The sequence below is a fragment of the Haemaphysalis longicornis genome, unplaced genomic scaffold (assembly GCF_048455015.1).
Source record: "Haemaphysalis longicornis isolate Haplotype H1 unplaced genomic scaffold, Haemaphysalis longicornis Haplotype H1 scaffold_13, whole genome shotgun sequence".
NCBI classification, from domain to species: domain Eukaryota; kingdom Metazoa; phylum Arthropoda; class Arachnida; order Ixodida; family Ixodidae; genus Haemaphysalis; species Haemaphysalis longicornis.
In genome coordinates, this window is record NW_027526233.1 from 1,886,382 (window position 1) to 1,903,065 (window position 16,684).

At 47.1% G+C, this 16,684-nt stretch overlaps 1 protein-coding gene across 1 annotated transcript in view; it reads right to left on the reverse strand.

Moving 5' to 3' along the window:
* Positions 1 to 868: 868 nt before the first annotated feature.
* The window catches only part of LOC144164207 (uncharacterized), a 33,779-nt gene continuing 17,963 nt past the window's right edge, over positions 869 to 16,684 (reverse strand). Inside the window, exons 8-10 of the mRNA XM_077694723.1 lie at positions 13,010 to 13,074; positions 8,678 to 8,766; positions 869 to 1,570 (exon numbers count right to left, since the gene is read on the reverse strand). Coding sequence (XP_077550849.1) covers positions 1,407 to 1,570; positions 8,678 to 8,766; positions 13,010 to 13,074 — 318 coding nt within the window. The 3' untranslated portion in view covers positions 869 to 1,406. The remainder of the gene's footprint in view (positions 1,571 to 8,677; positions 8,767 to 13,009; positions 13,075 to 16,684) is intronic.

Below are 16,684 nucleotides of genomic sequence, written 5' to 3' on the forward strand. Positions count from 1 at the left end.
CACGCCCGAGCAGCGCGCGCCAACCACAGCCAGCGCGTCGGCTTCGTCGCGGGAGCCCCGATGTCGGCAGTTTGGGGCAAGTAGCAGATGTCATGTCGGTCCGCTCTGGGCTTTCTCATGCGGGCGCAGATTAAAATGGATTTTAAATATGTTTCGCTTAACAGTAGCTGTTGAAACTTGCTGGGAGATATCTCCTGATAAAAAGGAAGCGTTCTGCATAGTTATCTCAGCTTTGAAATTTCGTGTCAGTACTCCTTTGAGACAGTTTCATGAAGTGCAGCACACTAAAGAGGAAGCAAGTGAAGGTCACACACCTTTTCAGTGCTAAATACAGTGCGGTGCTCCTTGCGCTGAGTTTTGTATTGGCTGTGCTTTGGGGAATAAATTGGAAAGCTACACTGGTCCTGGTCTCAGAAATCTCCCTGCGATGTGCACAATTGTCAGATAAGCTTCACATGAGCATATTTGATGTTTGGACTGTCGATATATCGAACTAGTTTGCGATCCCCTTGGAACTTATATATTCGGGTTCGAATGTATGCGATAGTCTATTATTAAATTGGATATTAAAAAATACACTTGTAGACTGAAGCGTTAAAAAAAGTTTCTGAATCATTTTGTTTTTCGTTTTTTCAAAAGACTTTCACACAAAATTGAACAACCTACTTGAGCTCTCCTGACTTGTTACTTGAAATTTGGCTCATCAGAAAGAAAAACACAAATCACATAAACAAGCGGCACTTCAGTAAGTCGTACATTTCTGTACTTGGCACTGTAACCTGCTGGTACATGCTAATTTCTTTTTACTTTTACGCACGCACATGAAGCAATTGCAGAGAAGATGACAAAAGATGACACAGCACACTGGTCCAAAAGATAACCACAAGTATGATTTAATTTCAAGTAAATAAACAGTACATAAATAGTCACGTTCAATGAAACACGAACATTTTTCCTTACTCGAATGATTATGACCGGTTGTTGAGTAGACAGGCTAGTGAGAGCGCAATAATTGAGTCAAAACACGCCACACCACAATGCAGAGTTTAAGTAGAGAGTGCTACAATGTGATGACACAAACGCACACACACTTTTTGGGCTCTCAAATCACTTGGAGGTTTGAGAGCAGGAATTGCATATGCTGGCAGCAGCATTTCCCAAAATAAAGGGCCAACTCTAATCCTTTGAGCCTTAAAAAGAGATGTCCACAAGCAGACTCCCTACAGGTTGCCTTTGGTCCTGAAAGTAACTGTGCCGTGTTGTAACGTGAGCAGTGAAACATACGTCAATCTGGAAGCATTTTGGGCTAACATCCGGCACCCTAGAATTAGCGAAAAATAAACGGACAAGCCATCCGTTCTCAAGCGGACAGTCTCGTGTCGTGGAAAACGGCCCCTTGGCGCAGCTCACTCGACAGCCTCCATGGTGCAGGAGGCCTCGAAGGTTTGGCCAGGACTCAGCTTGACGGGGTCGCTCACGTGGCCGGGCTCGACGCACACCATCTGGAGATACTCGTTGTTGCCGAAGTCGGCCATGGCAGCCGCACCACTCGACCACGGGTTCCAGATAACTGGGGAAACGGCGTGAGAAACTCTGCTTCCTCTACTCGGAACGATGTGAACAAGTGAACTAACGTGGGTGCACGTGGCTACCACACTCGAATCCCACTACAGTCAAGCCTGGATGTAACGATCCTCTATGCAACGAAGTTTTCCAATTCCCCATTGCCAGCCCCATTGAAACCCACGCATTTGTGACCTCTGTGTAATGAAGGTTAACGTTGATGTAACGAATTTGCTGCTCTGGTAAGCCATTGCATTTTACTAGCGAAAAAGGGACGCGGACGAAGAAGAAGTACACAGGACACTAGCGAGTGTCCTGTGTACTTCTTCTTTGTCCGCATCTTTTTTTCGCTAGTAAAATGCAGTCAGATAACCAACTAGCCAAACTTTCTGCCTTAACTGATAAGCCATTGTTTTTCAAACTTTTTCTGGAAAATCGGCTGGAGAAATTCACTAACTTAGAGAACTTCCCCGGCACCACAAACTGCTGTGCGTTTCCACCACGTGTGAGTGCAGTGTCGGTCATGTGCTAGGCCTCGTCGCTAGGTTATGTGCAAGGCAGTTCGTCGGTGATGACTTCTGCTGCCAGAAAACTGAAAGTTTTGTATTTTCAAGACAATCTGGAAACTTCAAATACCGCATCCGCCGGTGAGAACGACGATTGTCGCCACCCGGTACAGTATCCCAACTAGCACCGTCTCGAAAAATTCTGTGGTGGAAAGAACAGAGGAACGCAAAAGAAGACTACGCAGACAACAAAGGCAAACATGCGGCAACAACGAAGCGCTGGCTACGCGTTGAGTAGTCAAGCGGCCATCTTGAGACGTCGATGGCGATCGGCGCCGCAGTTTTGAGTCGTAGTCGATTGTAACGCGCATGTGAGTTTGGGACCTATTTTTCCAGAAAAAAAAAAAAGTGCGTTAGATTCTAGTAAATACGGTAGGTTCTGCTCCAAATCTGCCGGCTTGTGCGTTCTGGTGGTGACAGAAATTACGAGCAGTGCAACGAAGCCACCAGCGTTGTTGCCGAAGCGTGGAGCGAGCTCTAGGAATTTCCAGGCGCTGTTGCAAGATCAACGGTCGGCAAGTTTGTTCGTGTGAATGATGGCGTCACGACCATGGGAGAGTTCGGAAGACTACACTGCCGACATGGCACCGAGTGCAAGGGAAACCGGGCGCAACAACCATCTTTTGCCCAGAACGTCCAAAGTGATTGGTGCACTCGCACTAGCCCGGCACTTCTTCGCAGATGTGAAAGGCTCCGAGGCCCTTTAGACAATGTGGAAAAGGGCGTACTGTCTCGGGCCGCGAGGCTGTTCAAGCGGAAGACCATTTCGTGCGAACAGTAAGGCAGTTTCACCAATAAAGTGAGCATGTGAATGCTATGTGTTTTTATGGCACCAAATTCCTGACCTTGCATGTATTGAATTATCCGCTGTATCGAACGAATAGGTGTTTCTTTGCGAGTTCGATACAACAGGGTTTGTATTAGTGACATCAAAGGTGCTTAGCTAAAAGTCTGATGGGCATTATACCACTGGGCATTTCATTTGTTTGTTACCTTGCCTAACTATCAAATTTCTCATTGAGATTGGTGATGCCAAAGTAAGCACGTAAAATACAGAAAATCCAAACCTTTATTCGCAAGACTATCTTAAAAAGTACCTCAGAAGCCCTTTAATTGAAGAGTGTGCTACTTCTACTTGTCAACTTGGTCATTTTTATGAATGTGTAAAAAAAAAAAACATGTGAATACTATTGTGGGTGATTACGCTCTTAAAAATGACGCAGAAAGCTTCACGCCACACAAAAGTCCTTGCCACTTTGTATGCTTTTAAATGTGTGCTAAGACTTCACGGCGCTGATAATGAGCGTCTGTGAAAAAGCATCGCGACAAAGGTGAGATCAAAGCTTCAGCGGTTATCGGCCAAGAAAAATTTCAGAAATAGGCATTGGCTGCTATTGCAGTGAGGGAACATGTTGAACCTTGCTTCCCAAAACACAAAATTATCTGAAACATATTTCACATGCCTGGCTGCCAAAGCGCCAAAAGCAGGTCGACAGCCACGCATTCGCTTGTTGTTTGTAGCAGTTTTGACCTGGCAAGTGCGAGAATTCAGACACTGAAGGCACGTGAGAAAAACTGCCCTCCACAAGTGCTACTATATTGATAAACTGCGTCTAGAGCGGCGCTCCATAAGAAAAAATGCCACATATGGCACTAAACTGCTCTCCTTAGCGCAACGTAACCTAACCTAACGTAACCTAAGCACCAAGGAATAACCGAAGCGATGCAAATTGTTATTGAAACTAAAGATGAAATAAATCAAACAGGCGGGTAGAACACCTACACCCCAATGGCAGACACCCAGCCCTAGTATTAAATGTTCAAATGTCTCCAGCTGGAGTGCAATTGGATGGCACTGTAAATGCTGCGATTTATACATGCCAGGACTACAAGCATACCGTATTTACTCGAATCCAGGCCGACGTTTTTTTCAAAAAAACGATGCGCGAAAGTGTGCGTGTGTGTGTGTGTGTGGGGGGGGTGGGGGGTCTGCTTAGATTCGAGAACATGCATGGGTTGACTGCTACAGGCCCAGCTGGGCCAGCGCCATGACGGCTTGCCATGCGCCGATCTCGGGCTGCCGTGTGCAGGCGGTTCTGCATGCGCACCCAAGGCTCATTTTCGCAACATTCTACGGTAGCTGCACAGTGACGTGGCCGCTCAGGCTCAGCGGCGGTGCAGTGGTCCCCACGGCTACACAGGCGAACCGCGTCGTCTGCTTTGTACCGTCCATTATTCCAAAATCTCGCAGTCCCACGTTCATGCAGCGAGAATCGTTGAGCCGGCGAGCTTTCGCGCCGGCAAGGCTGGATCGTGTCACGTGATTACAGCGCCGGCGATGGCCTGCGCTTTGGCACCCCCTCCTCTCTTCCCCTCGAGTGGCGTGCTGGTGCGGGCGCGGAGTTGGCAGTTTTCTCAAAGCGATTGTTTGGTGTAGTAGTGGTGGTAGAGGTAGGAAGTGTCAAGCCACCACGTGTTCGCAAAACGCCTGTGCCACCTATGTGCTTGAGAAGCAATCGCACCAACCAAGCGGTACTACTACAGCGTGGCCTTTATGCGAAAGGTCGTTTTGCACGCAGAGAAGACTTCAAACCTGCAAGCGCAGCGGGAGTTCGGGGTGAACGAAAAGAATGTGCGACGATGGCGCAAACAACGGGCCGAACTGTTCAGCTGTAAAGCAAGCCGCATGGCGTTCACTGGACCAAAAACGGGCCGACACCATGAGGTGGAAGAAGTTGTCGCTGAGTTTATCAGGGAACAAAGGGGAGCGGGAATGCCTGTGACTACAGAGATTATCCAGGCAAAAGCCAGGGAAGTTGCCAACTTGAAGGGTGTCGCACGAGCCACTTTTAAAGCAAGCAGGGGCTGGGCAAGACGCTTCATGAAGCGATTTGGGTTCAGCCTGAGACGACGGACCTCCGTGTGTCAGAAGCTTCCCGCTGACTTCGAAGAGAAACTTGTCAAGTTTCAGCGCTACGTGATGGACAGACGGCGGGAAAAGGACTACCAACTGGGGCAAATTGCAAACGCCGACCAGACCCCGGTGTTCTTCGATATGCCAATGGCATACACCGTGAACAAAAAGGGTGCGAAGGAAGTCAAACTTAGGACGACGGGTTACGAAAAGCAGCGAACGACAGTAATGTTGTGCTGCACCGCCGATGGACGAAAACACCCCCCATACATAATATTTAAGCGCAAGGCTCTACCCGCGGGTGAAAAGTTCCCCAGAAATGTTGTTGTTCGCGTCCACGACAAAGGTTGGATGTGCAGTGGCTTGATGGAGGACTGGGTAAAAACGGTTTGGGAACGTCGTCTAGGGGCCTCGCTGCGCAAGCACTCACTTCTCGTCCTCGACTCCTACCGCGGCCATCTGACTGACGGTGTGAAGACCGCGCTTTCTCGTGCTGGTGGCATCCCTGGTGGCATGACCAGCCAGCTCCAACCCCTTGACGTCGCTATCAATAAGCCTTTTAAAGATAGGCTTCGCAAGAACTACACCGACTGGCTGACGTCGGAAGACCACCAGTTCACCCCAACGGGGCGCATCAAGCGTGCGTCGCTCAGCCAGCTGGCGGACTGGATTGCCACGGCGTGGGACGAGATTCCAGATGAAGCCATCATTAGAGCTTTCAAGAAGTGTTGTATTTCCAACGCGATGGACGGAAGTGAGGATGATGCCCTCTGGGATGAACTCAGCAACAAAGAGGACAGCGATGTTGCGGACGACGATGACGAATAAAACTAACGTACGGCCCTACGGGGTGTGCGCGTTCGGCCTGCATTCGAGGTTCCTTCTTTTTTTTTATGAGGGCCTTGTGAATTTGGGGGGGGGGGGGGGGGGGGGGGTCGACCTGCAATCGAGGTCGGCCTGGATTCGAGTAAATACGGTAGTTCCTGCAAATTCAAGTGAATCTGCGCATGGCGCATCTCCTACTGAATGCAAAATTCCACCTCACATGCTTTTTTCCAATGAGCAAAACTAAACACGAGTTGCTTTCAAGGGGAGACTTCATGCCGCAGTCAAAAAAGGCAGCGTTCCAGCTTTCAGTGCATCACACTCATTCTCTGCAACAGCAGTCGTTTTTCTCGGAGGTGGCTTAGGAAGCCGGCCAGTGCCAAATGCACGGACAGGATTCTCTGACTTCACAGAGAAGTCGCTGGAAAATGGCCGGGGGGAGTCGCCACTGATCCATGGGTGTTTTCTTTAACAGTAGTACGCGCATTATTCCTTTAGAGTGGGTGATAAAACTGGTATTGTTGTTATCAGAGCAGAGCAGCAAAGCTGTTCATCAAATCGAAATGTTTCGTGTCCGCAGTTGAAAACACCAAGACATTGACGAGTGCGCGCACTTCAGCGCGTGCCTTGCGCCGCCCACCCAGCGTCCCCAGTGCATGTTTGTCAAGCCAAGGATACTCACCTCAGGTGATTGCCAAAGATTGGCCTCCCCCCAAAAAAGCTCCAGCGTTCGCTGTAACACTTGCTTGGAACAAGAAAGACACGTCATAGCGTACGCCCCTCCAACGTGATGTCCCATGATTATCACTCCCAAAAAGTGAAGGAAGCTCACACCTGTAGCAACAATGATCAAGTAAAGGTCATTGCGGCAGCGAAGAAGAAGCACATCGGCTGCAATCGTGGATTTAAGCCTTCGTGATGGTCATGAAGGTTGCCCACAGCTTCGCTACCTTCAAGTTTTGCATGTTAGTGTGAGCTTCCTTCATTTTTTTATCGAACCAAACTTGTGTCCTGTCCTTACGGCCCCTTTCAAGGGACTCTGCAACATTTCCGATACATGCTTTCATTCTTTCCTTTGCATCTAGAATCATTGAGAGAGATATGTGGAGGCCCTTTACTTTTTTTTTAATATTCATTAATGACATCGAAAAAAATTTAACATCTGGTGTGCAGCTGTTTGCTGACGACTGCATAGTCTATCGCGAAATAACTTCCAGCGATGACCATCTTGCCCTCCAACATGATCTCACTCTCCTGGTGTGAAACATGGCTAATGACGCCGAACTTAAACAAATGCAAAATGATCATGTTTAGCCACAAACGTAATAACTCCGACTTCGCCTACATGTTAAATGCTAGCTCACCAATGCGAACGTCGACATACAAATATCTAGGCACCATTCCAACTCCCGATTTGTCTTGGTCTGACCACGTCTCTACCATTTGTGCAAAAGCATCTCGATCACTTGGCTACTTACGACGCAACTTACGCCATGCCCCATCAAATGTTCGCTGACTAGCATTTAAAATCTCCCACAACTTGAATTTTCTTCGTCGATTTGGTCACCACGTCAAAAGTATTTAATTGACATGATTGAGTCCATACAAAATCGGGCTGCTCACTTCGTAACACGAAATTATGACCGGCATTCTAGCATCACACAAATTAAACGCCAATGCTGTCGCCAGCCATTGAACACGGCCATCTGTCGCAGTCAGATTCCTTTTCCATAAATGTATTTATGCCTCGACACACTTCGTTTATTCTTCAACACCCATCTATTATGTCACGTTGGCCGTACAACTCCTACAGCTTTTCACGGATTCACGGTGCCGCACATGCGCATGCACTCATCTGCCCTCCCACGTGCTATACACCTCTGGAACAATCATGCCCGATCATCGTTCCACGCCATGTAATCTTTAGGCGCCCTGTGTCCGGCTATTATGCATCTTAACCTTCCACAAGCACTTAGTCTGTTTGTATTTTTTACTAGTTATCTGTTTCTCGCCTTCAGCAAGTGTCCCAAGTTTAAGAATGCACTTATAGGCTTATTGTGTCCTGTATGATGCTGTTTATTTTTGATTATACGTAGACATGTATGCAGTGATCAAACCAAATTTTTGTTGCCGCGACCTGATGTTTCGAGGCTTGCGCGCGTGTTCGATTGTGTGAGTGGGGGTGTGTGTTTGTTTCAGTTTACTTATTATCTATTGCTAGTTTTGTCTAACGGTGTCTCTGATTTGTGCGCTCCTATTGTTGATACTATCTGCCCCCCCTTACTCTATGCCCGCCCCATGGGCGTGTAAGGTATCTTGAATAAATAAATAAATATTGTTATCGGCAGCATGGAGCATTGCTGCGCGATTTGCTCGTCGCTGCAGACGAACCTTCTGTTTCTGCAAGAGCAAACTCTTGCGGCTTTTTTTGTGTTTATTGCTGCAATTGAAAGAAAGCTGGCCAATAGTTCCTGCATTGATTTCATGAGGCAATTCGAGCGCTTGGAGAATGCGAAGACTGGGAACGAGAGAAAAATCTTTTTGAGCCAGTTTCCAACTCACCTAACGGGCATAGAGCAGCAATTTTGGGTTGCGGTAGTATGTGCTAACTACTGAATGTGTTTACTGACTACATTCTGAAAGCATTAGGATTTTGAAGTTAAGAGAAGTGTTGCAGGGTCCCTTTAAGGTATAGGGATGACTGCTTGACAAGATTCCTTCCCTATTTTTGACACAACTGCACGCCTTCCATACCTCAACATCTGCCATTCAACCGGCTGGGAATTTCCAAAGACCGCAATCAACCCACCGGTGTCGGGGAGGTTGACCTTCTTGACGATGACGTGTGCCTTGCCCGCCAAGCTGCACGTATGCGAATTGCTCGTCTTGCTGTACACCCTGCGAGGGGAAGTTGTGACACTCTCAGGCGACGTCTACAGGACGTCTACAGGACTTCTGCCAAAAAAAATGGGACCCATAAAGAGCCAAGCATGTTCGAACCTATTTCCCACTCGGACAGTTTTTTGTAAATCCAGGTCAAAAATTTGTATTTTATTTTCAATGCTGCTAACCGGGGAAAAATCAGGTGTTGAAAAAAGCATTTCAGAAGCGAGAGTTTCATTTTTTAGTAACACCAGAAATATTGCACAGCAGCATCGTTTTTTTCTCCACACAGAAGCTTTCAAAGAGAAAACAGTACGGCAGGTTGGTATACAAGCGCTGTGTTTTTGACAAGTTCTCTTCATCTCACAATAAGTAAAAGCCATTTCTATTTAGAGGTATAATTAGTACCAGAGTCACATTTGCTGAAGCTGCCTGGAAAATGATCCCAATGTCTGCAGTTACATTTTGGCGACTGATTTCCAGCGCGTGCAGCTACAACCGCCCACCAAGCAGTTTTTTTTGCACTGCCCCCCACCCACTAACGTTTACAGTAACAACGATGATTCATTGTAGAGACTGCTTCACCAAGTTCCCAATGACGCTTCAGATACCAGTGCAACACTGAAACGCTACGTTGAAGGGTTTGTACGGGCTTCAAAAGCAAAAATTCAAGGGTTTTCAAGGACTTTCAACAACCAGAAAACACATTTTCAAGGTCCCCACCTTACCTACGTTTTATCTGGGATTATTTATAACTGTTTCAACACAATGCAAAATTTTGTTACTGCCCAATACCTAAGAACATTAACGCACATTTAGATAGGCGCTATGGGTTCATGAATGCTCCCCCAGCTTTATTTTTTATATCATACTTTGTATTTAGAGGTTTTTCTTTTTTCTTGGTGTTTTGCTGAGGCTGTTTGATTTCAAAACTTATGCTGCCTGCATTTCCTGCTTTGTCAGCAAAAGTATCAGCTGAAATTAACTCAGAAAGTGTTGCTGCAAGGCAGGATAAACTATGTACACGACCACCATTTGCATGAAAAAGCAAACGCAGATGGAGCGTATGAGGCACAGCAAACATGCAATGAAAGGCCGTCCACAGACTAGATGGAACATGCAAGATAGAGAACAGAAGCCGGCTTTCACGGGATTGTATCGTGACATGAATTCTATTGAGGAGTGCTGCTCCCAATGTTCCCTCGTAATAATGAGAATCCACAACTCGTAATTTCACGCAATACACTGAAACTTGATTGTTACAAGGTTTCTTTACATTTCTAACACCTAAAATTCACGACAAAACACTTTAAATTCTTGTGAAAAGATAGGACCATTGGTTCTCTCCAGAAAAATCAAGGGTTTCCAAGGACCCTTAAAAAACTCCAGGACTTTCCAGGCCTTGAAATTTACACTTCTAAATTCAAGGGTTTTCAAGGTTTTCAAGGACCTGTGCGAACCCTGACGTTGCCTTCCCAACATCGTCTCTGAAGTGTGCCAGCCGACCATTTCAACGTTAACGCGGCAATCTCGTGACGGAAACGATGCCCGTCTTGTCATGCCATTCACCTGGGAGACCAAAGGACGGATTTAGGCAACAACGACAAAGAGAGACCTGGAAGGAGGTTGGATCAAATCAAATCCTGTGGATGAAGGGGCAAGGGCAGACCATTGGGAGCACAGAGTTTCACACTAACATATACTGGTGCTGCCATCGCAGGCGACCGGGGTCGGCACCATTGCAGCTAGCGGTGTTCCTCGCCTGCTTGGCTTAGCTAGCCGTACGGCTTATTTTTTGTCTCGAAGCCAAAATCAACAAAAAAAGGAGTAACATTTTTATGTGTTCGTCGTGCATGAAGCTTCTCAATAATCACTGAGAAATAAATCTTCTTGCAGCACTAATTTCATAACAACACAAAAAATTCGAATAATCTTTTACCGCAACATATATAGTTGCTTTCTTGCAGCCAGAGGAACTTTTCAGCCTAGCCATGCCACGGACAAGTGGACCGTGCCTGCCTGGTATGTGATGGAACGCTTGCTGAAGTGTGGCTTCCCCAGCCCTTGGATGCCCAAAACGTTAATTTTTTTTGCTTAAGATTGTGAAAACATATTTATGATCTAAAAGAACTTCCGACAACACAAATATGAAGTCGGGAAAAAATTTGGTTCATTAGGACGGACACTACGACACACTGGCCACTGGCTGCCCGTTTATCCGTCGAATAAAAAAGCTACCTTGGTTGATCGGCATGACTTATGGTTCAAGGGAAGGCAATAACGTAAAGTTTGTACAGTTGAACCCCTTTATAAGAGACACGTACCGGGGAGCAGTTTCTGTCTCTTATACGAGATGTCTCTTATAAGCAGGGAACCATGTTTTCACTTACTAATCAGGCCCTAGTTCAATGTGGGCATCGTATGACTAAAATAAGCTCAAAAGAATGCTACAGCATGTTTCAAAAGATTCATTCTAATTAATGTTTGGCCCCAGAATTTATGAAACTTTGTTTGCTTCATGACTGTATTTACACTGTTTTTTACAACCGATTCTACAAGCTTTTTTTCCTTTCCTTGTTTGTGGAAGATCAATCACAGATGCTGAGTTCACAAGCCTGATGAATAGTCGGAGCACACAGCTTCTTCCGCTGTGTGCTGAGGCAATTCATTACGCTTGCAGGACTCAACATCTGCAGTGCTTCTTGATTGGGAGCTACGCGAGTGGGAGAGCCCGCATGTATGATCACGCTCCATCCAATGGATGGCAGTAAGGTTCAACCACTTCTGTCAGTTGCATTTCCAGTGGAAGGGCTTCTCATTGTCATTTCATAGCTGACTGAACCACTTTGTGTTTGCTGAAGTTATAATAAATAGCGACTGCAGGTGTCTGTCGTCCACCTGTGTTTCCACAATGGAAGCAACTGCAATTAGTGACTGGCGGCACTGCATCTGAAGTTAAAATGTCTGTTACAAATGAGATTATTGATTAAAGTTCAAGTATGACTTGTCCCTTATAACCAACTGTCTACATCCGATGTCTGCTATAAAAGAGGTTGATTTAATGGGAAAGATAAGGCAGCCAACCATGTGGGTGAATAGTGTCTCTTATACCCATTTGTCTCTTACATCAGTGTCTCTTATAACGAGGTTCAACTGTATTGCTATAGTTTGTAATAACAACGAAATTGCACAATTTCTGTTACCTGTCACTAGCCCATTAAGCCAATCGGCCTCGATGCGAGTTCACACGCATAAACAATATTTTTTTAGCACACGGAAATACGTGCTGCCCTGTCTTCTTTAATTTTCCAATGTCCCGGATCCTTCTTGTGTCATGGTGTCAAATGTCGAAAAAACCACAAAGGGCGAGAGAAAGAAAAGTACTGTTTGAGTTGTTATTCTTGAACAACAGTGGGCAGCAAAGGGCTAGAGAGGGATGCCAAATTTCCCTCTAGTATATCATCATCATCACCAGCCTATCTACACCCACTGCAGGGCAAAGGCCTCTCCCATGGATCTCCAATTACCCCAGTCCTGTGCTAACTGAGACCAGTTTATCCCCGCAAGCTTCTTGATCTCACCTGCCCATCTAACTTTCTGTCGCCCCATGCAACGCTTGCCTTCTCTAGGGATCCACTCTGTTACCCTTAATGACCAACAGTTATCTTGCCTTCGCATTACATGCCCTGCCCATGTCCATTTCTTCTTCTTAATTTCTACTAATATGTCCTTAACACGCGTTTGTTCCCTGACCTCTCTGATTGCTCTCTTTTTATCCCTTAATGTTACGCCTATCGTCTTCCGCTCCATTGCTCGCTGAGTCGTCCTCAATGAGCCTTCAAGATTCTGCCCCGTAGGTGAGTACCGGTAAGCTGCAGCTGTCACACACATCTTCTTCAGGTACAATCGTAGGCTGCCATTCACTGTCTGAGAATGCCTGCCGAATGCATTCCACCCCATTGTTGTCCTTCTAATTATCTCTGCCCCATGGTTGGGAGGCGGGGTCCCAACTTGGCCTCAGTAGATACATTCAGAACTGCGAGTTGGGCTTGTTGGGAAACAGCGCAAAACAAGACTTGGACAACAAAGACTACGGGATATATTCGCTTAGATATATAGATATACTCGCTTACCACCCCTTCCACTGCCTCGCCACCTACCCCAAACCGCTAGTACGTATTAGCGTGAAACTCTACGAGTGGGAGGATGCAGCCAGCCCCCAGAGCCAGCCAGCCAGCCGTGGATGGGCAGTGCTCACCTGTCTGTGGGGCCACTGATGCCCAGCTGCTCGCTGGACTCCGTACAGCGGGCTGCGTTGGCCACCTGCACAGGGACGCCATTCGGGGAGAGTGGTTCTACTCGGCAACAGCACAGCCGTGTCGGGGTTCAAACGCCACTAAACAGCGCAGCCAGAGCGGACACTTGACACACGGGGCTCGAGGAACAAAACACACACAAAGAGCGTGTGGCACAAGCAAAACCAGCGCTGCCAGACGAAGTACAGTTAAACCCCAATGCAGCAAACTTCACCCTGTATCCAAAAGCCTGACCTCACAAATTATGTTTAGCCGAATGATGTGGGGTCAATCGCGGCCGCAGTGGCCGCTGTTCTGGTGAAGGCGAAAAGCGAAGACGCCAGTGTCAATACAGCAAAAGCTCGTAAATTCCAACTCGGGTAATTCAAACTTCCGGCTGGCTCGAGCTCACACCCCGGTCCTGGCACAGCCCCGTATAATTGAATGGAGGAAATTTGAAAGTTCAAACACATTGGTATCCAGAGCGGTTCATTCGATCCCCTGGCTTCCACCGCTCCTCCCAGAAGAAGTCGGCCCAGAGTGATTACAGTGTGTTGCAAATCCAAACCAAACCAAATGTGCTACAGATGCAACACAACAAAACGCTCCTGCAACAGCTTATTTAGCATCCACAGAGGGCGCCGTGCCACCGCACACTCTGAACGACTTTCTTACAAGCAAACAAATGCACACTGTGTTTGCACACCTCCCCTTTACAGCTCTACTAATGACAAGTGGAAACAACAAACGCCGCTGTACGAGGCATGGATGTGACTCAGAGACAACCGACTATAAGAGACACTATTCACCTACATGGTTGGCCTCTCTTGTAACCGGCGTCAGAGAATGTACAAGGTAGTTGGACATAAAGAACAAGTTATCCTCGAACTTCGTTCAACAATCTCGCTTGTAATAGACATTTTAACCTTAGATGTGGTGTGACCAGTCACCAAGTCCGGTTGTATCCGTCGTGAAAACAACAGGGGATGACAGATTAAGATTCATAGTGAAAAACAGCGCAAGGAACACAGGGACAAAAAGAAAGAGTGGACGACGCACAGTGCTGAAATGACAGATGCCCGCTGACAGCGCTGACAGATGCCCGCAATAGCCGTTTATTATACCTTCAGCAAACATACGGTGGTTCAGTCAGCTGTGAATCGGTGACAAGCATGGAAATGCAACACACGGAAGTGGTTAAAGCTTATCGCCATGGTACAGGCATGACCTCGCATGTGGGCTTCAGTGCAAGCCGGGAATATCGAGAGTGCGCAGTGGGCTCTCCCAATCGCATAGCTCCCCATCAAGAAGAATCGCAGATGGGGAGTCCTGCAATCGTAATGAGTAGCCAGAGCACGCAGAGGAAGAAGCTGTGCGCCCTGGCTATTCATGAGGCTTGTCAACCCGACACCTACAATTCCTCTTCCGCAAACATTGAAAGGAGAGAACACTTGTAAAAAACAGTGTAAATACAGTCGTGAAGCAAACACATTCAGAACTATTTCATAAATTCTGGGGGCAAAACAGATTAGAACAAACATCTTGCAACATGCTGCAGTGTTCTTTCAAGCTTATTTTAGTCGTACGGAGCCCACACTGAATTCTGGGTTCATGTGTTAGCCAAAACATGGTTCCCTGATTATGAGAGAGCGGCAGAAACTGCTGCCTGGTACGTGTCTCTTATAAAAGGGTTCAGCTGAAGGAAGCGAAAGAAGAAGAAAATGTGCGCCAGGGGGAGTTCACAATGGACGAGCCAATCCATCCTCTACAGCATCCTCTGTAGCCTGGACCCGGGCAGGCTGACCATTGGAAAAGTGCTTCGACATTTTTCACTCGAAATTACTCTGTTTTTCTACAGTTCAGCCAGAAGAAATAAAATTGCAAGGCAAAAAAAAAAAAAAAAAACTGTATTAGCAATCAGGAATGCGTAGCACGATGTTGAAGTGCATGACGTTTGACATGCTCCTGTTGTGAGTCATGCTTTTTGGTATCGCGGCATCATTCCTCCAGCTGTTACAAGAAATATGCCATCGTGCTTAGTGCCAAACAGAAGCGCTGCAGCTATTTAAAGCTCTAACTACAACAACTTCGTCCCGCTAGCAGTTTCTGTCTCAAGTAGAAATGCGCTCATGCTGCAATCAAACTGGCAACCATGGTACGTCACACAAGCACAGCCCCACTACTTGCAGTGGTGAAGGGGCGTGCAGCGGTTTCCAAGAGCTCCTGCCCAGAGAGCTTTCGGCATACTGTAGCAGCTGCCATTTCACTAGTGTCGTGAATACAGATTCACAGCAAAATTTTCAACAAAGTTGTCCACTTACTTCCCCTCACTTGCAACTTTGCTTGGCCCAGGAGTGAGGGGCTGTAGCTACAGTTCGTGTGCATGCTTTACGCAGCAGAAGATGTGTACTGCACGTATTATGAGCTGCAGAAGCCATCATCATCATCGACAGCCTACTGAGGCCCACTGCGGAAGTAATTAACAAATTTGGCTTCACTGGCACCTCAAGACAAGTAGGCTCAACTAAGAAAACCTGTCCCAGTAAAATTTTGAAATATATGTATGCAAAATGGCCAACTACCCTTCCGTGACAATTTGCCATTCTCAATGGTGCGTTGATGGCAAAATTTCTGCTCTGCTGTGCGCCAAATCACGCAATCTGTGCAAAAGGTGTTTGTGTACGAGATGTTTTGGCTGCGTTTTTTTTAGATGCGAAGCATCTCATGCTCGGGGCTCTGTCCCTCCCTCCCTCGTCGTTGTTGTCCGCCGTCCACACTGTACTGCGCATGCGCGTCTCTTCAGCCCCGTCAGCGTTTGGGCTGACATCAGCGCAGTCCACTATAAAAAGAAATAGTTAGGCGGCGCCCGGTTTCAATCCCCCGACTCTTTGGTCGCAACGGGAGATGTGTGGCGCTCTTCCCACTACGCTACAAACCGATACGGGAGCATGTGCTACGAACGCGCCTTGTGTCCTTCACTCATTCAAACTACGTCAAGAAGCTACTGAACAACGAAGGCACACAAAGCTAAACGTCAACGGAAATGACGAACTGAAAACTAATGGGAACTTCAGTCGACCCCGTGGCTGCTTTGCACACTACTCAGGGTTCCCCTACGGGAAGATGGCGCAATTTTTTTCCACTGCCTCACACCAGTTGCTCCACCCAAAAATCTGGTTTCGCGTACTGAGCAACTCAATAAAGCACTGCGGAAGTGCATGTATGGTGCATTCACTGGATTCCTTAAAAAAAGTGCCGCCATGATGAGATAGTAGGTAAAAGCGGATTCAGACCAAAAGCATTGTGTCAACCACACAACGCCACCACCTGAGGTGGGTGCGGCATAGATATTCCAGTAGTTATGCAATGGCCACATTGACGCCAATCTCGCCTTGAGTTCAGTCTTGATGCACAGGCATTAAATGGCCCGCTGAGCGGAAAAGACCGCGTTCCAACGTCTGTAACCGCATAATGACTCCTAAAATGGCAGACGGGACAAAGGGAATAGAAGTGAAGAAACATAACTCTGGTTCTCGATGGCAATCGAACCCATGACTGCCGACTGTGGCTGAAGCACGCATCCCACAACACGTGTGCCACTCAACCACTGCCGCTAGTGACTATACTGTGGTACAACA